This window comes from Pleurodeles waltl, chromosome 8 (assembly GCF_031143425.1).
Source record: "Pleurodeles waltl isolate 20211129_DDA chromosome 8, aPleWal1.hap1.20221129, whole genome shotgun sequence".
Taxonomy (NCBI): Eukaryota; Metazoa; Chordata; class Amphibia; order Caudata; family Salamandridae; genus Pleurodeles; species Pleurodeles waltl.
Window position 1 is genome coordinate 370,268,221 of NC_090447.1, and position 25,529 is coordinate 370,293,749.

Sequence of the window (25,529 nt, forward strand, 5' to 3'; positions counted from 1 at the left end):
AGTGAATGCACAAGGAGCTGTCAACTAAACCTAGCCAGACGTGGATTGAAGGGCACAACAAGGTTTTAGTGCAAAGAAATGCTCACTTTCTAAAAGTGGCATTTCTAGAATAGTAATATTAAATCCGACTTCACCAGTCAGCAGGAATTTATATTACCATTCTGGCCATACTAAATATGACCTTCCTGCTCCTTTCAGATCAGCAGCTGCCACTTCAACAATGTATGAGAGCAGCCCCAATGTTAGCCTATGAAGGGAGCAGGCCTCACAGTAGTGTAAAAACGAATTTAGGAGTTTTACACTACCAGGACATATAACCACATAAGTACATGTCCTGCCTTTTACCCACTCATCACCCTGCTCTAGGGGTTACCTAGGGCACACATTAGGGGTGACTTATGTATAGAAAAAGGGGAGTTCTAGGCTTGGCAAGTACCTTTAAATGCCAAGTCGAAATGGCAGTGAAACTGCACACACAGGCCTTGCAATGGCAGGCCTGAGACAAGGTTAAGGGGCTACTGAGGTGGGTGGCACAACCAGTGCTGCAGGCCCACTAGTAGCATTTAATCTACCTGCCCTAGGCACATGTAGTGCACTCTACCAGGGACTTACAAGTAAATTAAATAGTCAATCATGGATAAACCAATCAGTAGTACAATTTACACAGAGAGCATATGCACTTTAGCACTGGTTAGCAGTGGTAAAGTGCCCAGAGGTCAAAAGCCAACAACAACAGGTCAGACAAAATAGGAGGAAGGAGGCAAAAAGTTTGGGGATGTCCCTGTCAAAAAGCCAGGTCCAACACCCACCATCTTTAACCTATCAAATTAAGCATTAGGTAATTCTAATTGTCACCCCACATTAATTCATAACATTTTGATTGGTCTTCATAATTGATGTCTTCGGAGGTGGCATATCCGGGGGTTACTTCATGTCTTGGCACGTCTTCTCGGGTCAGCAGTTCCATTGTCCATGGTTTAAATGTCCTTGTACATTACATTAATCTACATTTGTTTCAACTTTGTATTAAAAACTTTAACTAAGGCACCAAATAGGCGGTTGAGAACGGATTTATAAAGATACATTCATCTTCCAAATTGAAGAAAAGTACATTTTGCAGGGTCATGGCCCCTTGCGAGTCAGCACACTGAAAAACAGAAGAATGCTTTTAATATGAGAGCTAGGCAGCTAAAACCCACAGCTCACGCTAACTTAAGGCCTATAAGATTTTCAATATAAATGCAATATCGTAAACGTTAGTATAAACTTTATTAACCATAGCATGAATAATTGTATTCATTATTATGAGTTATTAGTTCGCGTATACATTGGTGGCCACACACATTATAGTCATAATTCAAATGCACGTTTAAGCAAAATCGCTATTATTATCGTTTTCTATGCAGCATCGTTGAGCATTGATATAAGCATTTCTTTTTAATATATGTATTATTTAAACTACGCTCTCTCACTAGTATAGCAAAGCGCCACAGTAGCATAAAAAATGTTGATGCTACTGTACTAACTACTGCCATGGTGCGCTGTATCATAAATTTGGCACAACCATGGTGTCGTTAGATGGTGGTGGGGGTGTGCAGAAAAAGTGAAGCATCTGCTCTGATGCACCAATTTTTCATAAGTATGGGCCAAAGTGGCTACTAAGCTGGCTAGTTTTGAGTCCACCTCATAGCCTTTTTTTACTCCACCATACACTTATTGGGTTGAACCACAAAACATTTTTCACTGGCACTATTTCATGTAATTGTTGAGTGCCAGTATAAACAAGTTTTACCATCGCATTATGAAAGCAGGTCTCTGGAGGCAGACATGTGCAACACAAATGTATGTGCATATTTGTTGTGATGCTTTTTGTTGTGGTAGTGATGTGTTCTGTTTTGGGCTTTGGTTCTTGTGTTCTACATTATTGCAATGTGATATTGTTGCACTGTGGTGGTCGTGTAGCATTTTGTTTTGACTGTTTTGTTGTGATTTAGGTTTTTATGATGTTGTTATCTTTCTTTGTGCATGTTACTATGTTATGTTGTTTGCCCTAGACATGTCAACAAATGGTGCTGCATTTCAAAGTGAAAACAGCAAATGCCTTTAAAGTTCATGTGACACACAACTATTTAAAGTTGTCTAAGATTGAATAAGCATTGGCAATGCCAACAGCTCTAGCTTTAAATTAATGCTGTATAGTAAAGTGTAGCATTATGAAGAGGTAGCACTGGAATGAATATGTATTTGTGTACAAGCAAGGAAAATTACAAACATATTGGTGTAGGTTAAATGGTCAGACAGTAGCACTGTCAAGCCAGACCTAAAATCCATGTAGGTCAATGACTGCCCTTTTCTGATCTTTGCTGCTGCCAGAGAAAAACACCATAAATTATCTAGTTATCTAAGACACTTCAGTAGCTTTACAATGTCTTGTGCGTGCCCCTGAAAGTTTAAGCTCAGGCAGCTGGATAAATAAACACAAATATCACAACTATGTGGAGGACAAGCACTTTTCAGTGGAAGCACACAACTTCTTTCCAATTAAAACATGTACTCCTGCCTCCCAACATGTGGACCTCTCTCTTATGTGAAGCTCACATAATTGCCCGGCGACATCTGCTCTTTCACGCCAGTCCATAAAAACTTGGCTGCTACAGCCCAAAACAGAGAATGAGACCAGTATTAAATTTCCTCTTACAGTGCTAATTTTATTGAATACAACCTAATAACCTTTGTTTCCCTGCACACAGAATGGTCAGGGATACGTTGAAGATAGGGGAGGCTGCTCTGTTAAGGTGGAGGAGTGTCACCCCACTAGCTAAATTGCACCAGAGATGAAAAATTAAATGGTAATAAAGTTAATTTATTACTATTTTATTTTTCAATAACCACATCCCGAGCTGAGCGCCAGGACAGGGTCAGCCGCTGCTGACTGGTAGCAGCAAAGAGTAGTGATGGGCAGAGCACTTTAAGTTTAAAGCTTGCATGTCTATTTGGCTGGCCATCTTGTGATGGCCAGCCAGGAATGCACATTTCAAGCCTCCAGCTGGGTTAGAGAAAGCACAGGCCTCCAGTGCTCTTAGGAGCACAGAGTGAGCCCGCTCTATCCAATCCTGGCACTGCTCTCATGCTGGTTAACACATAAGAGCAGCACCAGGATTGATTAAGGGAGTTGACGGGAGCCTTGAGGCAGTGGCATAAGGAAACTGGAGGAGGGGGACTGCAAAGCACATGGAGGGCCCCCCCTGCGCACTCAATCATGAGCTCTCAGGCGAGGGTGCTGTCCTGAGGGGGGCCACCTGGAGCTCGGGGCACCAACAGCTCCGCAGGGGCTGCATGTGCCTTTGTTATGCCACTGCCTCGAGGAGAGCAGAAGTGGGCCGGAGCAGGAAGATGTGCCATTGTGCAGGCTGCAGCAAGGAAGGTTAAGTTACTTTTAAGTTGAGCGTAAGTGTACGACCTCCTGTATACTTAAGTATACTTATACCTCTGTGGGCTTCCAGCTATTTCATTTGTTAGTTTCAGTGTAATTTAAAAATGCTTGCATGCTACTGGCGATTCATCCCTCTTTGTCCCGCCTTTTTCTCTTTTGGAGCAGGGACTTACGACTTTATAATTATGCCATGGTTCTTTATCTTTTGGTTTCAGGGACTACTTTTTTTCCTTTCTTGCTGGTGTTACAGTGTAGATGGTTCAGGATGAGATGCTTGAATTTTATTGCAGCATTAATTCCTCTTAGCTGATTCTCTCTCATTTAAAATATGACTGCACCATTCCTGCCTGTCTTTCCCGTGCCCACCCTTCACGGCTGCCGTGCTTCACGTTTAAGAATGGCAGCAGCATGCCTTTCTTTTGTTTTTGCACAGCGTGCTATATAACTTGTAAACATTTCATCATCACAGCACGCGCTTCTTGGCTTTGTTTTCTGCGAAATCAAATATCAGACATGTTCCAAGGGCGCCTCTTCATCCACCAAACCCCTCCAGCTTGTTTAACCTCTTGCAGCTCGTTTTGAACTTCTTTTGTTTTAATTGTTTCCTGCTCGTTCTGCGCCGGTCGCTGTTCCCAACTCCTCATGTCCTCGGAGACTGTTCAACTTCGGCTTCACCTTGGCCACGGCACTGGTCCCAGCTCACTTACTCTCCTTGTGCCGCCCTCACTCACACTCCCAACACCAGCTCCAATTATGTCTTGATTCACTAGTTTTGATTATTTACATTGAGCACGTCTTAGAAGTGCCTATGCCTTTAAATCCTGGCTTGCATGTAGCTAAATGTGGAAGCTGTTTTGTGTACTTTTGAGAGTGAGACATGTTTTCTGGTTAGACAAGTTTGCAGACGGTGGCCTTTCACTGACGAGACCAGTCGATTGTGCTTAATTTCAAACATACGTCCTTTTCAATAGTCCCTTTCGCTTAACTGTGATAAGGGGTGGATGACTGCTTAAATTAATGAGCCTTTCGGTGTTTCCAAGTTGTTCTGTTCTTCGGTATTCACTAGTACCTGCTTTGGAACCACTTCTGGCCAGACCGCTGGATCCAGACTGCAGCAGTCTGTGCCCACTCTAACAGCGCAGCAATTTGGAAAGAGTTCTGATATTTTACAGTAAACAGACACGTGTGAAACTTCAGGGACCGCTGGCAGGTGTGGCCCCTCTACAGCAGTATTCGTGATTGAACCCCTGCCCCTACTGTCCCTCGCTATGTTCCCTAATACTGCGTCATAGGTAACTCACAGACTGTTCCTTGAGTCACTCCTGCCTGTGCCCCTTGCAGACACTGCACTCACTCTCCAGCGCTCTCAGGCCCATATTTATACTTTTTTAGCGCTGCATGTGTGTCATTTTTTGACGCAAAAGTGCCACAAACGTACAAATTATAATTGTATTTTGTAAGTTTGCTCTGCTTTTGCGTCAAAAAATGATGCAGTTGCAGGGCTAAAAAAGTATAAATATTGGCCTCAGTGTCCTTATAGGCTCTGTACAGGGTGCCCTCTCACATATCCATATGGGCCGCTTTGTCTCAAGTTCTCACACTTTGGGGCAATATTTATACTCCGTTTGCGCCGAATTTGCGTCGTTTTTTTCAACGCAAATTCGACGCAAAACTAACTCCATATTTATACTTTGGCGTTAGACGCGTCTAGTGACAAAGTTCATGGAGTTAGCGTCATTTTTTTGCGTGAACACCTTCCTTGCGTTAATGATATGCAAGGTAGGCGTTCCCGTCTTAAAAAATGACTCCGATGCTATTGCGTCGGATTTATACTCCCGGGCAAAAATTACGCCCGGGAGTGGGCGGGTCTTAAAAACCCGCATTTGCGCCGGATTTTAGCGCCTGGGTCAGGGCAGGCGTTAAGGGACCTGTGGGCTCAGAATAAGCCCAGAGGTGCCCTCCCCTGCCCCCTGGGACACCCCCTGCCACCCTTGCCCACCCCAGGAGGACACCCAAGGATGGAGGGACCCACCCCAGGGACATTAAGGTAAGTCCAGGTAGGTATTTTTTTTTATTTTTTTTTAGTGGCATAGGGGGGCCTGATTTGTGCCCCCCTACATGCCACTATGCCCAATGACCATGCCCAGGGGACAGAAGTCCCCTGGGCATGGCCATTGGGCAAGGGGGCATGACACCTGTCTTTGCTAAGACAGGAGTCATTTCAATGGGGGATGGGCGTTGCTAAAAAATGGCGCAAATCGGGTTGTGGCGATTTTTTTGCCTCAGCCTGACTTGCACCATTTCTGGACGCCCATACGCCATTTTCCCCCTACGCCGGCGCTGCCTGGTGTACGTCGTTTTTTTTAACGCACACCAGACAGCGCCGGATGCTAACGCCGGCTAACGTCATTCAATAAATACGGCGCCCGCATGGCGCTTCAGAATGGCGTTAGCCGGAACTAATTTTTTTGATGCAAAACTGCGTTGGCGCAGTTTTGCGTCAAAAAGTATAAATATGGGCCTAAGTGACTCTATGTTGCAACCAGAGGCGGTTGCTTTGCTTGTCAGTTAGCTCAGACTAGACTTGCTTTACCCTGTAGACACATTGGCACATATTTATACTTTTATAGCGCTGCATTTGCGTCCTTTTTTGAAGCAAAATCGGCGCAAATGAATAAATATGGGCCCTAGTGAGTGCTAATACTCGAATAAGAAACATTAGGTGACATTTTGCATTTTCATCTGTTCCCTGTCACCCGCGTTCCACAGTTTGGCTTCTCTGATTCTCTTTGCTGTCACTGAGGCTAGCTGTGTGGACCACCTTCTGTAGCTCTGTCTGTCATAGGCACCTCTCACCCTCTCCCTACACCGATTGTAAAAGCTGACCTGTTCCTATCACACTAAGAAGTCTGGCTTGTCTTGGTCTCTCCTACCATATATCACTTACATTGTTGCATCCGTGCTGATTTTTTGGACGTGCGGACCTACCGATTTGGACACAGGTCATTTTAATTCTGGACAAATCTGAACCAAAAACAACGCATCATTCTGGCTCCTAAGCCCTAATGTACTACTAGGTTTGAAATGTTAATGACTACAGAGACAATCTACAATTCCCCTTAGCCCCTTGCAACAGTACAAACCCAGGGGCACGAGGATCAAAACCCCCTGTAGGTCCTGTAGTGGAGGTCTGGGCACATGGTACTCCCAAGTTCTATTCCCTAGACTTATGTGCTGGCCACTTCGCTAGACTCGCCAATCCACTTCTCTGGCCTTCACACGCTGCCCATCGTTTCCTGATGTGGCGGTCTTCCCTCTAATTCTTTTCTCTCTGCACAAGGCTGCCTAATTACAGCAACTTTCTCAAGTGAATCAAGCATGTCCCTCCCTGCTAAAACTCGGGGGAGTCCCAGGAGTCCCTGCAACTGGTCCCATCAGGGCCAAAAAAACATATACACTCTTGCAGTTGTACAGACAGCTGTAATCTAAATTCTATAGGCCAATTTGTACGTAGAGTGGTGGTTAGTGACTACAACTCCCAAAATGCACTGAGGTATTAAATGAAGACTTACAGGGAACATGTGGTATGGTGTAATTTGGTAACTAAAAACAGTGTCTATTGATTTTACTTTGTTATTATTAATTATAGTTAAAATGTCCCATTCTTATCTGATGGCATGTACACATTCCAGTGTTGAGAACTCTACATGAAATTGTCACCAGGGTTAGGTTTTTAGGAACTCTCTAATCAACTTTTGGGGACTTGGCTTGGTTACTTGATGTATTTTTGATGCGCACAGCTGCTCAAGCATCTGCTTGTCATGTGTAACACTTTCAGCCAGTCCTGACTTTTTAGTCAACAAGACTTTCCATTCCGGGACTTGTAGTTTTTATTTTACCAGTGTATGTATTTGCTTTAAGTGGCACAGCATGTAATGGGCGTGTGCCCTGAACAGGAGGACAGTGACTGGCCAGGGTCATAACACAGGCCCCTGCCAGTCGGGGGTGGGGACATATCCTTCAGAGGTGCCCCGTTGCACCCAAGCCAATGAAAACATGTGAGATACTGGAGAGTCAGGTTCAGCTCTTCACAATCTGCAAGGAAGCCCCATCTTTTTATATTACGTCACTGGACTGGACCTATGCAATTTAGTGTGAAGAGGCTCTTCAGCAAACAAGGTCACAACACATTTCAAAACCAAATCAGGAGTTAGCAAACAATTTACTGTTGTTTATGTTTATTTGTATAGCAGAACTGCTTCTAGGCATCTGAGCACATAGAATCAGGTTGCAGAAAACCCCCAACAGGCCAATTATCTGGGTAACAGTAACATAACAGAACATAACTGAGTGCAAGGAGGCAGATAAGAGACCAAGGGCCATATTTATACTTTTTGACACAAAACTGCGCCAACGTAGTTTGCGTCAAAAAATGTAACGCCGGCTAACGCCATTTCCTTACGCCACCCGGGCGTCAAATTTATACTTTGACGCTCGGCGGCGCAAACCACTGGTTAGAGTCATTTTTTTTTTACTCAAACCAATGCGCCACGTCGTAAAGAAAAACAGCGCTAACGCGGCGAAAATGACTTTAATCCGGTTTACGATGTCGCAAACCGGATGCACGCCATTTTTCGCCGCAATAGCGTAAAAAAGCGGCGCAAACACATCAAAATGTGCAAAGAAGCCCCAAAATGGATCCCAGAAGCCATGAGAGACCCCAGGAAGATGACAACCGACCAGGAAGCAACCTGGAGGACCCACACAAGACCCAGGAGAGGGAGAAGAATAAAAAGAGTGTCAGTTCAGTGCAGAGGAGCATGAAATACTGGTGAAAGAGGTGACGAAACACCAGCATCAACTTTTTGTCACCTCTAAATTGCCAATTGGTAGGAGAGAGGCAATTTGGCAACAATTGTCGATAAGATCAACAGTGTGGCAGAAGTACGGAGAGCAGTCACTGAGTGCAAGAAAAGCTGGCATGACTGCAAGCACAGGACCAAGGAAAAAATGGCAAGGAACAAGAAGGCAGCACTGCAGACTGGAGGTGGGAGTCCAGCACCGCAGGAGGCCCTGGAACACATGGAGGAGATGGAGGCAGCCGTCATCCCAGAGGAGATCGTCACAGGGATTCAAGGACAGGACAGCGCAGACTACCAGGAGACAACACAGATGCAGGGTAAGTGGCATGGGGAACAAAATTGCCTAATTGTTAACTGCAACCTCTGGAGGAGGCATACTTACTACACAATGTATGTCAGCCATGATAATAGGTAGTGGAAAGGGCAAAGGGGCACGGCACGGGGGCATGGGCTGTACAGGGCAAACTGTGGCACAGCACAACACTACACCAACAATCTTTGCATGGGGGTACTCTGCCATGCCAAAGATGTGGGTAAAGCAAAGCCAGTCCAGGAGGGTAGGGTACAATGTAAAACTGGCCTGCTGTCACACGACAGCTGGTATTGTCACTACATGAACTAGGGCTCAATTTCCAGTCTCAGGCCATATCAGCAAGTGTTATTTATCAATGACAACAGTTGGCACTACCACCTCTGCTGTGTGTACAGGTCAAGTTGCTAATGGCAGTTACATGCCCATGGATCTAACACACTCAAAATAGAGGGTTCAGGATGACAACGTTATCAATCCCCTGTAATTAATAAAAATGTGCATATCCTGTCCAATGCTCATGTCTATAGGTTCTACAAACATCACGTATTGTGTGTAACATTAAGAGGTACACAGCAGTAATGTCATACCCATGCTGCACATGTCAGGGTCTACCCTGTGCCTGTGTCACAATAGCTGCAATGCCACCATGCAACATCTCAAGTGTCAGAGTGCCAAGGCAACAGCATTAAGGGGGAGGACATATGTTTCCAGCTAGTTAAACACGGCTGCACAGTCATAAGAGGAAATGGAACACTGCTAGGACCATCAGTGCAATCCGATGTAGCACACATTCCCCAACATCTGCAGTACCCACTACCAATGGTGACACCAGTATCGTGCCATTCCAATGCTATACATAGTATATGCTAGGTCTCAGCAACATATAGGTGGATGTGAAATATCTGAGACTGCGTCAGTTCCAGATTGGTAAGTGTGGTGCAAGTGACATCAGAACACCCACAGCCAGTGCAAGGCCACACCATGGTAATGGAAGTAGACGGAGGGTTGAGTAGGACAAGAAGGTGGCAACATACAATTTGGACAGAACCTACACCTAGAGGATGTGACGCAGACATTTCCCCAAACTGCCCACACTACATGTGACATGCAGGTGGGGCATAGGCCTGGCAGAATGCCTATATTAATGACAGGTACAATGAACAGGAACCAAGATCACAATGTGCAACTAATAGGAAGTCAGGAATGTCACATAACAAATGCCACAACACAGACACACTAATTGTACAATATCTCATTGCAGAGGACAATGGCTCTCCTGGGGATATGCCTGTCCTGGACTTTCCTGATGACATGGATGACGAGCTGACAAATATCAGCCAGCAGACCCTCCAAGATGTCCTTGGAACCCTCCAGACCCAACCTTCAGTCACAAGGAGGAGCACAGAAGTAGCAGCCTTCACAAAGGATCCACCCACCACCCCAATTGTACGACCTGCCAGCTCCAACCCAGCTGAGGACTCTGATGACACTGGCACCAGCTTTGAGAGGACTGTAGTTGGAGTACAGCAGGAGCTGTCCAAGGAGGTGCGGGTGGGAATGCAAAATATGGCAGCCAGCCTTGAGGGGATGCGTTTGTGCATGCTGTCATCTGCAGAACAGGCAGCAGCCATGCAATCACAAACATCTATCCTACAAGAACTTCAACAAAGTGTAAAGGAAATCAGCACAGAAGTAAGGGAGTTGCCACAACACCTTGCACACCAAACCTTTCACTGCATGCACGAATGCAATTATGACCCACTCACAGCCGACCTGGCTGCCTACCACAGCGATGTAGCTGCTATGCTTAAGAACCAGCAGCTCCTCCTTGCTGCAATAGTGCCCTTAATAGCCCCACAGTTGTCAGCTACCAGGATTTCTGACTCCACGTCTTCAAACACTGAAGTGTGTGTTGCCCCTTCAAACCCACCACCACCAAGGGCGGCAGAGGAGACTACACACACACAGCAGAAGATGAAGACGTGGAACAGATCACCTTCACCTGTAAGAGTACCTGGTAGCACAAGTCTATGCCAAATGGGCACTGATATCCTAGGTCCTGTGCTTGTTAACATGTCAGTCTAGCAACAGCTGCTCACATGCACTGTTCTCCAGCCCCCTGTTTACCTTGACACTATGCTCTGTGATTGTGTCTCTCTACCTCACTGGCAATTCATGGTCCTCTGCACTGAATGACACTTCACGCCAGAATGTCAAATGACATGTCCTATTGCACCTGTGTAGTATCACAATAGAAGGAGTCACACTAATGGACTCACAATCCTGGACTATGTAAATATTGCACTACAGCACTTTCAAATAAAGAGCACTTACACAACCACTTTGTCTCTGTGTAATGTGACACAACAACCGTGTAGGAGATTAGTGATGTATTTCACATGTCAATGGCAATAGAATGTCAATACAACTGCCTTGAAAGATTGTGGCCTGATAACGATGCACTGGCATCTGGATTGTATCCTCATCTGCGCTTCCTGAGGGTTATTTCTGAAGTAATTAGAAAACTAACAGTATAAAGCTGTGTTGGACAGAAAAAGTCCGCCTCAAGGGATGTTTAAGCAGAAAATCAATGTTTCAAAATTCCCTTCTAGACGATCTTTAAGTATGTGACATCTGAAAACTTTCATCACACACATCACACACACACCATACAGCAGGAATGGATGTGCACAAGTGTAAGGACAAATATGTAACCTGAGAGTGCAATGTAAGAAATGTATGCAATACTGCATAAGATTATAACATCACTCACCTTATCAGGGTTCACATGAACATCAGGCTGCAGGCAGACATACCACAGTGCCCAAGATTCCAAATCAGGTCTCAAACGATGACTGATTTAAAACACACATCAAAACTTAACACATTGGGAACCATAGTAACCTTGAGTGGTGGGTGCAATGGATGGCAGATGCATAGAGACGTAGCTTTGATGTAGCTGCCAATGTGACAGCTCAATTGGAATTGGGAATAACCATGTCAATAATGGGATTTGGATGCAGGATGGAACACAAATGCAAATTCTAAATTGACACTGTTCACCCATGCCAAGGCCCTGATCCCCAAGCATATGACACATACTGTAAAGGTGTACCTAAATATTTATTTTACAGTAAAAAAGTATACTAAAACTTGAGGAAACACTTTAACTAACCTAACCTATCCTAACTACACATTACCCACAACTGGCCCTAGCTACCCTAATCTAAACTTACTTATCACATTTAACTAAACACTTTAAACATCAACCCCCCAACCCCCCTTAGTTGACGGGACACATGTAGGACAACATATACTAACCTAAGCACATAGGGCCTGATAACAACTTTGGAGGAGGTGTTAATCCATCCCAAAAGTGACGGTAAAGTGACAGATTTACCACCAGCCGTATTACGAGTCCATTATATCCTATGGAACTCGTAATACGACTGGTGGTATATCCATCACATTTGGGATGGATTAACACCTCCTCCAAAGTTGTAATCAGGCCCATACTATCTTATCCTAAACAAATATATATTTTTTTGGTATTTTTTTTATTATATATAAAAAAATGTAATACACATAAACCCCAACATCATATACAAAAAAGCACATGTTAAAATATAATACCCTCCACCCCAACCCACTTATACTAACTAAACTAACAGCCTCATGGACCGCCAGGGCCGGGGTTGGAGGATGCACCGCCAACAGGCTGGCGGTGCATCAAGGGCAATTCTGTCCACGGCGGTAAAGCCGCAGTCAGAAAAGGGAAGCCGGCGGTTTCCCGGCGGTTTCCCGCTGCCCGTGTGAATCCTCCACGGCGGCGCTGCAAGCAGCGCCGCCATGGGGATTCCGACCCCCTCCCGCCAGCCTGGTTCTGGCGGGAACGGGTGTTGTAGGGCCCCTGTGGGCCCCTGCAGTGCCCATGCCACTGGCATGGGCACTGCAGGGGCCCCCTAACAGGGCCCCACATTTATTTTCAGTGTCTGCTTGGCAGACACTGAAAATCGTGACGGGTGCAACTGCACCCGTCGCACACCAGCAACTCCGCCGGCTCCATTCGGAGCTGGCATCCTCGTTGCTGGTGCTTTCCCGCTGGGCGGGCGGGCGGCCTTTTGGCAGTCGCCCGCCAGCCCAGCGGGAAAGCCAGAATGACCGCCGCTGTATTTTGACCGCGGTGCGGTCTTCTGGCGGGGGAACTTTGGCGGGCGGCCTCCGCCGCCCGCCAAAGTTGGAATGACCCCCATAGTCTCCTGCTATTCCTGGACACCTCCTGCTGCAGCCTGTCCATCCTCCGCAACATCCGTTGCATGTCATGTCTCATGTTCATAAATTCGGCATTGTCTATGACTGCAGCAGGGGTTGTTTGGGTGCCAGTAGTGGATGGTTGTGCTGGTGCTGGTGCCGTGCTTGGAGGGGGAGGTGCAGGAGCTGCTGTCTGTGGGCCTGGAGCGGAGGAGGTAGAGGGACCTGCAACAGTGGCTGTCATCCTAGGTGTGACTATCGTTGGAGCCGTTGTGCTGGTGGTGGTGGCTGTTGTGGGCAAGGATGGCCCCCCTTGGGCAAATCCCCTCCAAACCCCTGTGGCTCTCTCATGGCAATAACACTGTGCTGTTCTCGGATCTGATCAGCATCCATGTTGGCAGCTGTCAAAATAGAGAAAGCCAAACATTAGTGACATGATTGTGTGAGACATCTGCTGATGATATTCTAACACTTCCTCAAAATTAGCTTAAACAGTCCAAATCACAGTACAGATCATAGATTGTCCCTGAGGAATTACATGCCAACACAGCCTACACATCTATGTAACAGCACAGCAATGCTCAAAAAGGTGTGTACCTACTTAAATGATCTGTGCATCATAGTTCTGCCATTAGTCACATAACAAATGCTGCAAGTACTCCACATGTGACAGGCCAAATAATGACTAGCTTCTGGATGGCAATCAAGGCCCACAAGATCTGTGATTTGTAAATGGAATTGCCAGGACGGTATGCAGTTGCTAATCATGAGAGGGTATCCTAATTTGGAACAAAGGAATGTTGGAATGACATGTCTGCCTTCTACACTGGGATCCTCACAGCTAGGTACACATATTTCATAATCCTAACCCTGTGCCTCAGGGGGTGATGGACATGCAACTCATACTTTCAAACATCAAGGACAGACAGGAAGCTTCAGGCAGTTGTCTATGGGTTTAGTCAGTCCACCACAGGTAAGGAGGCCTGCCAATTAGGATAGACTCAAACATTGGACAATCACATCCACATTTATGTTCCTAATTGCAAACAATTGTCAACATCATTTGATCTCACTTATACCTTTCCAAAAACAAACACATAGATGCAAGCAACCATCTGGGCTTGAGCTGCATGCACACCTATGACATTCTACTCAAGTGCAACATAAACGTAGCACAACATGTGGAGCTAGATGCTGCTAGGAAGTCAAACATACAGTCCTACATGTTCATTAATTCACTTGGAGGCTCAAGTCTGTGGGTAATACTTTGGCACTACTGGTCTGTGTGAATCAGGGTATGACTTGCTGACTATATCATGAACATGGCTACCTCCATATTTGTCATTGTCATAAATGTAGCAACAAATATCACCCTGTTCACTTACCCATGCCGACAGCGCAGCACTAGAATCCCTAAATATGACTCTCCGCCACTGATTGTACTATTCAAAAATGGAACAAAATGTAAAAGTCCAGGCAAGTCACATATCAGATCATGTGCCAGCACATCATACCTTACAGGGATCCTGTGTGTTACTTGATGACAATGTTATGCTAAACATGGATTGGTCATTTATCTAAATCAAAACAACAAATAAATATATGCAGACAGTGTCTAATTTGATCATCCGTAACAGAATGCATGGGCACAGGTGTAGTCATTGCACCTGAAATGTGTTACCCAAGGCCTTGTGTACCTATATCAGGTATTGTAAATCACAGGTAGCTACATTCATCAACTTACATTAGCCAAGTTGTGTGATCTGTGGTTATACAACGAACTGACACTGTCCCCTAATTCAAACATGGTTTAGCAAATGTCCTACTGTGGCAATCTTGATGAGGTAGGTCTCAAATTGTATGCACCTTGGGAATGGCAGCAGTCACAGGAATGCTGGTCTGCTGATCTTAGCATACACCCATGTCTGTGATAGCCTTCATACTGAGAAGTTAACTATTGTACATCTGCTGCACTAGATCAGCAGGGGTGTATCCAAAGCTAAATTAGCAAAATATTTTGTCTCTTTAAATGTATGATGGAAGCAGTCAGGGGTCCCTTGCACAACATCATGCAAAATAAATACTTTGTGACCATGCATTCACCAAGTTCAGGGATCCCATGATGACCCATTAACTTATGAACATTGCTTGGCTATAAAGTGACACAGATGGCAAATGCATCAGCTCTGTACCAGCAATTGTGCCCAAGGTAAATTAAAACACACAGGAACAATGAACATAGGGCCAGGTATTTTTGTTTTTTAATATGGAGCATTTGCTTCATGTTTTTACGCTACAGCTATGGAAAGTAGCACCAAATATTTAGATATTATCCTGTGTGCATTACTTTGGCGTCCATTTCTAATTTAAATGATGCACAAACCAAGTCAAAGTATCAGCCTAAGATATTACCAGAGGGTATGAAGAACTTTGTACGTATGGGCATGAATACAGTTCAGGCATGTATTCCAAATAATTGGGGACTACAGTCATTCCTTGCTTTAGCATGTGAAAGACATCTCATTCCTGGTACACTCACAGGCCATGAATAAAACATATGTTTGAGCTGCATTACCATCATCTATTGATGTCAAAGCAGCACTAATTTACGGGATCAAGTTGTGTTTTGTAAGTTTGTGCAACTTTTGCATCAACAAATGACAGTAATGTGTAGCAAATATTGTAGAAATCAGGGCCACTGTATATTTAACTTGAATTCCACTTGTCCACAAACATTGCATGGAGCATGTGAACCAATCTGCTACTGTCACTACAGAGCATTTAAATGTGCACAATAGTGTGATTTGTACTCACCAACAGGGCCACCAATCACCACACCCAGGTGGTCCAGCAGGTCTTGCTCTCTGGCAACAAGGTCAGCCCAGCGGTGCTTGAGTTGGTGGTCGTTGCGCTGGCTGTTGAATATTCTCTTCAGATGGAACAGCACCTTGGACCACGTGAGCTTCCTCGCCTCCTCGCCTCGGTGTGATACCCCTGTATCACCCTGCCACCAGCCTCTAACATCAGGGGGAGGAAGTGGCACACCAGGCAAATGAAAGCCCCCAGCTCCTCCTCACCCATTCTCCCCAGACGTGGCCTTCTCAACATGACAAAAATAATAGGGATAGGAATGGGTAAATAGGAAAATACAGGGAAAGGAGGTAGGAAAATAAAACTTAAAGAACCCATAAACAGCCCAACAATACCCCAACTAACAATACCCACTACACACTTCCAACTGTACAAAGACAAAATTAGACACAAAAAATAACAATAAAACACTTACACAGATTTAATGAGACAATTACAAAAACAACAGATGACAATTGGAATGGCACACAGGAGACAAAAGCACAATTTAGACAGACACAACTCTCAACACAGCCACACAGTCTAGAAGAATCACAGACTGCAAAGTGAAAGTGAAAGCACACCCACTGTACCATTTCTGTAAACAGGATATCCTATTACATCACTTCCTGTCTCAAATGCGGTGCGTTTATATTATGATGATGAAAATTTATGACGCTTACGGCCTTTGCGTCAATTTTTTTTTATGCAAATGCTTAAAAATTACCCCGGATTCAAAGATCAATATGTTTTTCATGGATAACCAATTTCATGGGGTGCAGTGTTGGAATTATTGCTAGGGACCAATGGATGTATAATGGCTGTGAGTGTCATTTTTCAACACAAATGCTGCAAAATTTGATGCATATGTGTCTTTTTTGACGCATGTGCATCAAAATATCTGTCTTTAACTGTGTTTGTGTCATTTTTGTCATCTTTAACGTACATGAAAACTGTAACTATACAGAGATAGACTGTTAGGGCCTGCTGTGTGTGTTCCAGTGTTTGGTTCATGTGGCAGGCCACACTACTGAGGACCATAATACTCATGTTGTTGTGCCGGATTAGCACTCTTAACTGACGCAACAGCAACTCAAAAATGTGGAATTTAAATTGGTGTTCCCTAGTTTGAGCAGGTGGTGCATCAATGGAGGATAGCAAGGCTACGCAACTTAATACATTCACTCATGGCCTGTGTGTATATGTCTGTGAATTGGCTATTTCATTTGTTATTGTGCCTCTGTGTGAACGTCACAAGACGTGTTTTGCATAATGTGCTTGTATGCATGTGTTGTAAATGTGGATAACCATCACATGCCATTCATTGAGGTACATCAGTCATGATATGTGTTTGTCATACCAGTAGCGTGTTATGCTGTGTGAACTTCCCTGACTTTGGGGACAAAACATCTCCCATGACAAACTATGCACAGGATAGATAGAGGAGGGTTGATTATGACAATGTTACAAGGGTAAGCCATCACATGTACAGGAATGTTGAATACCACTTCCTGGTCACTTTTTTGGATACTACCCATGAGTCTGGCATTTGAACATGCTAGGAAGGTACAGTGTTTGTGACACAGAGGGGGTCATTCTGACCCCGGCGGTCTCAGACCGCCGGGGCCAGGGTCGGCGGGAGCACCGCCGACAGACCGGCGGTGCCCCGCAGGGCATTCTGACCGCGGCGCTTTGGCCGCGGTCAGTGCAGGAAAACCGGCGGTCTCCCGCCGGTTTTCCGCTGCCCGTCAGAATCCTCCAAGGCGGCGCAGCATGCTGCGCCGCCTTGGGGATTCTGACACCCCCTACCGCCATCCTGTTCCTGGCGGTTCGCCCGCCAGGAACAGGATGGCGGTAGGGGGTGTCGCGAGGCCCCTGGGGGCCCCTGCAGTGCCCATGCCAATGGCATGGGCACTGCAGGGGCCCCCGTAAGAGGGCCCCGCTTGTATTTCACTGTCTGCATAGCAGACAGTGAAATACGCGACGGGTGCAGTAGCACCCGTCGCACCTTCCCACTCCGCCGGCTCGATTACGAGCCGGCTTCATGGTGGGAAGGTCGTTTTCCCCTGGGCTGGCGGGCGGCCTTTTGAAGGCCGCCCGCCAGCCCAGGGGAAAACTCAAAATACCCGCCGCGGTCTTCCGACCGCGGTACGGTATTTTGGCGGCTCCCGCCGGGCGCGCGGTGACCGCGCCCGGCGGGAGTCAGAATGACCCCCAGAGTCCCAACATCAATCCAAAAAAGTTATGGTACACCACACTTTGAGTCATATAAATGAGCTATGTTTCTCCTGTGGCAGTGGAGGACCAGCAGACCATGCTGCATGTGTTTACATATTTCTATTGGTTCATTGCACAAAGGTGTCCAGTTCAAGTGTGTGGACATGTGTACCCTGTGTCAGTATTGACCCCCATGTTGTCACAGTTACGTGCAGGTCTACTCATGAGTCTGTTGAGCCATTCCATGTGTTAACAGAGTATCCTTCAAAGCAGAATTGACCTAAAACCAAAAATAAATTTACGACACACATGGGGATAGTCCAGCTATGGCACTGCAGATCTTTTAGAAGGCTGATGACAGGGCAACCTTGGTGTGCTCAAAAACTTTATGGATCAGTAATAGGAAACAGGCAGGTTTCATCACAACATTTGTACACAGGGTGGCCTCTAAAATTCCCACTGACACAGGGAACATCAGTGACTGTGCTGATTAATCTCACAGCTAGTCACCACGCAAGCCACATTAATAGGTTGCGGCCGATGTGAATCTGTGTGTGGACCGTCAGGGCACAAACATGTTTTGTCCTTTCATACACATTAGCAAACCTTGTTTGTTGTGCTGGAGACACCGTACCAAATCCATGCATATAGCCATAGTACACTGTCACTATTTGGCACTCATGACTACATGAAACCCAGACAAGTAAAGGGGGCTGGATTAGGCAATTTGAATACATGTCCCAGACCATAATACGATAAGTAAACTGATTAAACTATACTATACATTTGAGGATTCATCGTAGACCTACCAGACACAATACCCCAGGAGGAAAGAGAGGGCATGGAAAGCAACTATGAGACAAATGTAGCCACACGGAACCTCCATGGTTAACGCAAAGACAGGAACCAGTCAGGCTAACAGGATGCAGGCTCTGTCAGGAACAAACATGGACAAGGCAAAAACACAGTGACCGAACTCTGACTGGGAAAAGCTGGAACAACACTGGAACTAAAAACTGTATTTGTGCTGTGGGCTGCAACGTTACAAAATCCACCAAGGGCTCTGTTACACAAGTGATTTATACAGCAATTCACAACAAGGATATTCAGAAAATTTCAGCTTCTAAGCAGTTCCAGGCAGCAGCAATGGAGGTGCAGGTTCAAATGGCTGGTCTGCATGGAAGTGCTCACAGGTGTGTGCACCTTCAGTCTCTCACAAGTCCAGTAGTTGAGAATCAAGTTCAAAAGGCCAACTGGACCTTTCACATGGGAAGCAATGGACATCTGATTACAGGTCCTACCGACTACCAGTCAGTGCATTATCGGACCTGAAGTCCATGCAGACTTATGAACTATGACTATGGCATGCCATACTGAAGAGGGAAGCACACAGGAGTCAGATTGGGAGTCTGGTTGTGTGTAGAGGAAGGTCATCAGGGTACAGATTGTCCATTTACTTGGCCCCCTAGAGAAGGGTGGGGAGAGACTTAAGCGGCAGGACTTATTACCTGAGATGGACTGCGCAGGGCATCTCTTGTGAGCAATGCTTGTCATACCTGGGGCACTCGTGCTATCCATTTTCAGCATAGTTGGACTCCTTGTCACACATGCTCCTTGCAAAGATAGCTAATGTCACACTTACTGCTGTCAAGGGTCTGGTCATACATTCCTGTTACCAATGCAATAGCACATCTATTGCCTCATGTATGAAACAACTTTTTTACATTCTGATTGATGGTGTCTTAGTTGTCTGTCATGTGCTGCAATGAGCCATGTTGGCAACATGGACGTGTGTCATAGCTGTTGTCCTCTGATTTTGGCCTTCACATGTGAAATAGACAGGACATAAGTCATTTCCACTGTGTGTGATGTTGGCTGTACATTCATACCCATCAAATGTGATGTGGGTTTTTCAGTATCCTAATCTGTATTTCTGCAATGATCCGTGAGGCTAAACTCTGATTATGATTCCTAGGGATCATACGATGCATAAATAATTACTCAGACCATGATTGAGTGATGAAGTGGGGTGTTTAATGACATACGGTAAGAAAGTAGTGATGGTGACTAAAGTTAAAAGAAGTTTTGAACAATGTGTTGTCTCCAACTCAATCCTGCTGCAGTGTTTAAATGGTCCCCCTCATTTTGCCGAACAGCATCCTCCTCTTCCTCCTCTTCAGACATTTGTGGGTCTGGTTCATAAAGGGGAATGTTCCTCCTTACACAAATGTTGTGCAGGATGGCACAGGTCAAAATAATCTCAGGTGAATATAAGGGGCTGCCTCCAGTGATGCTGAGGAACCTGAATCTTGACTTCAGGATGCCAAAAGTCCTCTCTACTATGGTGCGTGTCCTCCGATGTGCCTTATTATAGGCACGCTCTGCTGCTGTGCATGGGTTTGCAAATAGGGTCATGATCCATGGCTGGATCCCATAACCCTGATCAGCTGAAAGATAAAATTAGTGTAAATATTTGGATGTTGCTTGAACCTCACTTTGCATGGCAGTTGTTATCTTGTGTCGTCTGTGACTCATTTGTGTTTGTGTTATTGTGTGAGATCCTAGGCTTCTAGAATGTTCTTTCAGCATTGGGTTGTTTATTTATCTAAACTGGTGTTTGGCTGATTGAACGGATATCAGCGGTATATTTGTAAACTTGCAGTTCATTGTGTAACTCCCATGCATTATGTCATGTGAAAGAAGTGTCCATGTGCCTTCACTGGAGGTGACATGATACTTCCACACACAGAATTGATTCCACTGTGGTTGTAACACAGTTGTACTATGTAGCCTGAACATCCCATTCAATTCAACTGATGTAATAGCATGTGAAAAACAACAGTGAGGCCCTTTGATTTGGCTAGGTGACAATGTGCAACACATCTCCATAGGTTGGCAGCACTGAAGTGTTCACAACTGACAATGCACAAATATGCCATGTGTGACACATTCTATGCAGACCTATTTTTGTGCCCTGACAGAGTTGGCTCATGTGCAAATGTTTACCTGCACTACTGAACCTGGTCCAGGTAAGCTGGCTAACTTTGTTGTGAAGATGAAGGTTTAAATGGCAGATGGCCATATGCTTGTACATCTGTTGTGTATATGTGTAATTGTGTCAATCCGTACGTGTAGCAATGTGCACTTTGCAATATTATCACATCAATATGTGTTCTTAGCACAGTCCACTTGCTTATTGGTAGCAGGCAATGTCACGCCAGGAGTGATGTGAGATGGTGGTGCTGCCTTAATGATTACATGTCACCTTCATTTGAGTCATCATCATCATGCTATGTGTCTCATGGTGTTTGACCTGCAGTGAAACACACTACACACCCCTTACACAGTACGTATTGCTTGGAAGGTGAGTTTTATTGATGTGATATTGAAAGGTTCATCTTCCAAGTTGTAGTGCCAATTAAGGCCATGTCATTGTCACTGTGTGGTTTTAAATTGGTCCCTTGTGTCTCTGGAGTGGCATCTGTTGTTATTTGCTTCTGTCATTTGTCCATAGGTGTGTATCCCATTGGGTTAGGATATCAAACATGACTAGCAGTGTCACAACCTCAGTGTCTTCCTGGCCAAGTGTCAATGTAAGTGTTGTGTGTCCTACAGGGTTGCCGTGCTGTGTGTATATAACTAGGTTTCTGTACTTACCATCAAGAAGGCCATTTCCTTATCATCCATCCTGGAAGTGTTGATTGATGGTGCAGCGACGGAAGATGAATGAATCATGTACACTCCAAGGATACTATGCCACGATGTTGGTGATCAATCCCCGGTGATCCACAATGGCCTGTACATTGATGGAGTGTGTGTGCTTCCTGTTGCGGTACGGCTGCTCGTTGCAGCAGGTGGCACAATATGTACATGTGTGCAGTCAATGGCACCAAGCACGTGGGGGAAGCCACTGATTTGGTGGAAGCCCTGTTTGGTCTCCTGCTGCTTCTGCTGTGTGTTGGGGAAGCTCATGTGGTGGGGTGTGAGGGAGATGATGGCATCCAGTACCTTGGGTAGGAAGGCAGAGAATGAGGGCTGTGAGATCCCGGCAACCAGGGCACCAGTGGTTTGAAAAGAGCCACTTGCCAACATGTGGAGGACAGCTAGCAGCTTGGTCTCTGGTGGAATGATGTGGGGTGTCTGCAAGCTGGGTGCCAACTGTGGCTCAATGTGGCGCAGCAGCTGCTGTATGGCTTGCCAGTTTAATCTGTATCTCTGGATGATGTCATGTTCCCTGAGGCCCTGAAGGGTTGTCCTGGTCTGGAATATCCTCTCCTGCCTTTGGCATTGCCTTTGTGGTCCCTGCTGGTGTGGTGGAAGTTGCTGCTGTTGGTCCTGTGCTCTGTGTCTTCGTGCATGCTGGATGAATAGCAACTGCATGTCTTCCTTTTGGAGCTCTGATGTTGCTTCTGTGTAATAATCAAGGCACTATAGTAGAAATAGTAGTATACTAATACAACAGAGCGTCATGGTGACAGACCATGGTTATGTTGACCAATCCTTTAAGCGTATCCATTGAACCCCTTGCTGGCAATATAATTGTTTCAAACACTTGCAGTGATTGACCTGGTGCAGTCCTCTTTCTGCTGGGTCAGTGTTACATTGGTGTTGCTTAACCTTAAGCAGGAGGTTGCCCTTGATGTCTGTGTCTCCAAGAGTAACCTGCATTGGCCACTAACTGTCATTTCCTGTGCTGCGTATTCAGCTGTATGCATGGTCAGGCTGCAGCATTACCTCACAATATCTCCTAGTGCACCAGACAGCAGCACTGCCTCGCCATATCTCCTTGTGCAACAGACAGCAGCACATTCTCACCATATCTCCTTGTGCAACAGACAGCAGCACTGCCTCGCCATATCTCCTTGTGCAACAGACAGCAGCACTGTCTCACCATGTGTCTTAGACCACCAGTCTCATTGTGTCTCTGTAAGGCTGCAGCCTTGCGCCATCTGGGAATGAATTGCATTTCCATTGTTCATTAAATAGCACAAAAGCCCGACCTTGTTCTAGCTTGCCTCTGCGTAAATGGGCAAAGGCTGCAGTATTTCTTTTTGTACCCTACGTTTAGTCGCCACGTCTCCCCCCTCCACACCCACCCCTTTTCCCCGGACCTCTCCTGGTTCCTGTACTTTGTGGTCTGCCTGTCTTTTAAATTTCTTTTGCTTAGTTTCCAACTCGTCCTCCAGTATTTCTGCCCTTGACACTACGCTTCACCGTGCCAGCTGCTCACATACCTTCTGTTCCTCCCTTAATGGTTCACTATAACTATGTACCCCTGCCCTGGGCAGACCCTTGCTTTCTTACAGCACATATTTTTCCACTCAGTATTACTGCTCTGTCATCCTCGAATTCTTCAATATTAAAATTGATACAGTGTCCTTTTCTATTGTGCTTCATACCAGACACACAGCTTACAACCACTGTAAGTACTAGGTGTTACTATTGCTTGATGAAGATTGTTCTCATATGAACCATAATTGCAATGCCTCTAGTACCAAAATAATACCATCTCTAAAAAGTCTCCCCACCCAGTGCTGCAAATTTATCAGTCAAATATCAGCTTTACATATATTTTGGGAACACAGCCACAATCCTCTACAACATAGCATCTGTCTCAAGTTCATTCACCAGTTCCTGAATAAACTACCTATCTCTCTCATTCTTCATTTCTATCTATACTATGCAGCTCTCACCCATATATATTTACCATGCCACCTAAGTCTGTTACATAAACACACACTGCACCACACAATTCAACACCGCACAATTCAACAAGTAACAATTAATATGCAAACCATAAATTTACATTCCACACCACATACATCCCCTATACTCCAAAACAAAACACATAAATACAAGACATTGCCATTTACAATGCCAATAGCTCTATCTCATGTAAATGCGAGATCTGTTGCATTGCAAATGCTTGCTTATTTTATTTCCTAGCGCCCTGCATCGGGCCGGCGTGAATGCTCCCACCCCCCACCAATTTGCCCGCCCCGCCTACCTCAGAGTTGCCAGCCGCCACTGGTTAAAGACCATATTGTTGAAATGTCTCAACTTGGTTGGGTTGTGTAGCTTTCACTTTCAATGACTGGCATTTTCATACTGGCAGCGGTTGATCCGTGAACAACATCATTATCTAGGAGTGTAACGCTGAATTCAAGAAATGTTTTCGATAATCATCATTTTACCTACTTATAATGAGACATAGCCGATATTTCTCAAACAATTTAAGTTAAAGCTATGGCTCCAGTGACTTTTAAGGCAACGATATTTTAAAGTATAACGTTTCCTTTTTCTTTTACTCTTCTGCCATCTAGTGACTGCTGATGACGCTACATAATAGCCATTTAAAGGGACCTTCCGGAACAGACAGAAAACAAAGGGGTCTCTTTAACCAGCATCGCTAGTAATCACCATTAGAAGGTATTCTAGAATCATGCTTTGTTTGATGACAGCAGCCTGGGTTTTAAGATATATTGTGGATGCATTCCCCTGATGATTCTTAAACTACAATAAATCTCACCTCCGACCAGGATTTTTTTCTTTTCGCAGTATTGAAGCTCAAGGTATTTTACATATCGGCTCGACGCGTTATTTAGTGTTGTTTTCGCATGACCAAAAGCCTCCAGAATACAATTGATCTGTAAAAGAACCAAAAAACATTTTTTATTTAATTGCTTGTTATATATGTTCAGAAGAAGAACTCCGTTTATTATTTTCCGTAACTGAAGAACCCCTCTTTCCTTGTATTTTAGTTAGAGAATGCATGTAGTGAGCTTGATTTCAGAAGAAACTATAATCTTTCTTCTTCTACTGATAGTCACCCACCTAAAGGCCCCTGCAATCAAGGCCGACATTACTACATGCTGCATATGTCTCCTTTCGACATTAGTTTGATTTTGTGGCAATGACGGACACAACCAAGGCCCATATTTATACTTTTTGTTGTGTCAAAAAGTATAGCTCCGGCTAGCGCCATTCCAGGACGCCAGCCGGGTGCCATATTTAAGGAATGGCGCAAGCCGGCGCTAAGGCCCCATTAGCATCAAAACTGGGTAGGGGAGGCGTAGGGAAGATTGGAGGTTGTGCCGCAAAGAATGGCACTAGTCAGATTAGAGTAAAAAAAATTACTCTAGCCTGACTAGCGTCATTTTTTGGACGCACAAACCCCATTGACATGACCCCTTTCTTAGTAAAGAGAGGAGTCATGCCCCCAGCCCTATGGCCATGCCCAGGGGACTTATGTCCCCTGGGCATGGCCATTGTGCACAGTGCCATGTAGGGTGGCCCAAGTTAGGCCCCCCTATGGCCCTCTGCCATTATTTAAAAAAAACTTACATGGACTTACTTGGGATGGGTCCTCCCATCCTTTGGTGTCCTCCAGGTGTGGGTGCGGGTGGGTGGGGGTGTCCCTGGGGGCAGGGAAGGGCACCTGTGGGCTGTTTCCATGGTCTCTGACCATGGGAAAAGGTCCATAGGTCTCCTAACGGCTGCCCTGAACCAGGCGTTAAATAATGGCGCTGAGGAGGCTTAGCAGCATTATTTAAGGCCCTCCTCCTCCCCTGTGTGATTTTTGCATGGAGGATAAATAAGGCGC

General features: G+C 45.3%; 1 protein-coding gene across 1 annotated transcript in view; it reads right to left on the reverse strand.

Annotated features, from left to right (window-relative positions):
- MYO16 (myosin XVI) overlaps positions 1–25,529 on the reverse strand; it is a 2,485,855-nt gene that overhangs the window by 1,391,768 nt on the left and 1,068,558 nt on the right. The window contains exon 15 of the mRNA XM_069204246.1: positions 24,456–24,573. Coding sequence (XP_069060347.1) covers positions 24,456–24,573 — 118 coding nt within the window. The remainder of the gene's footprint in view (positions 1–24,455; positions 24,574–25,529) is intronic.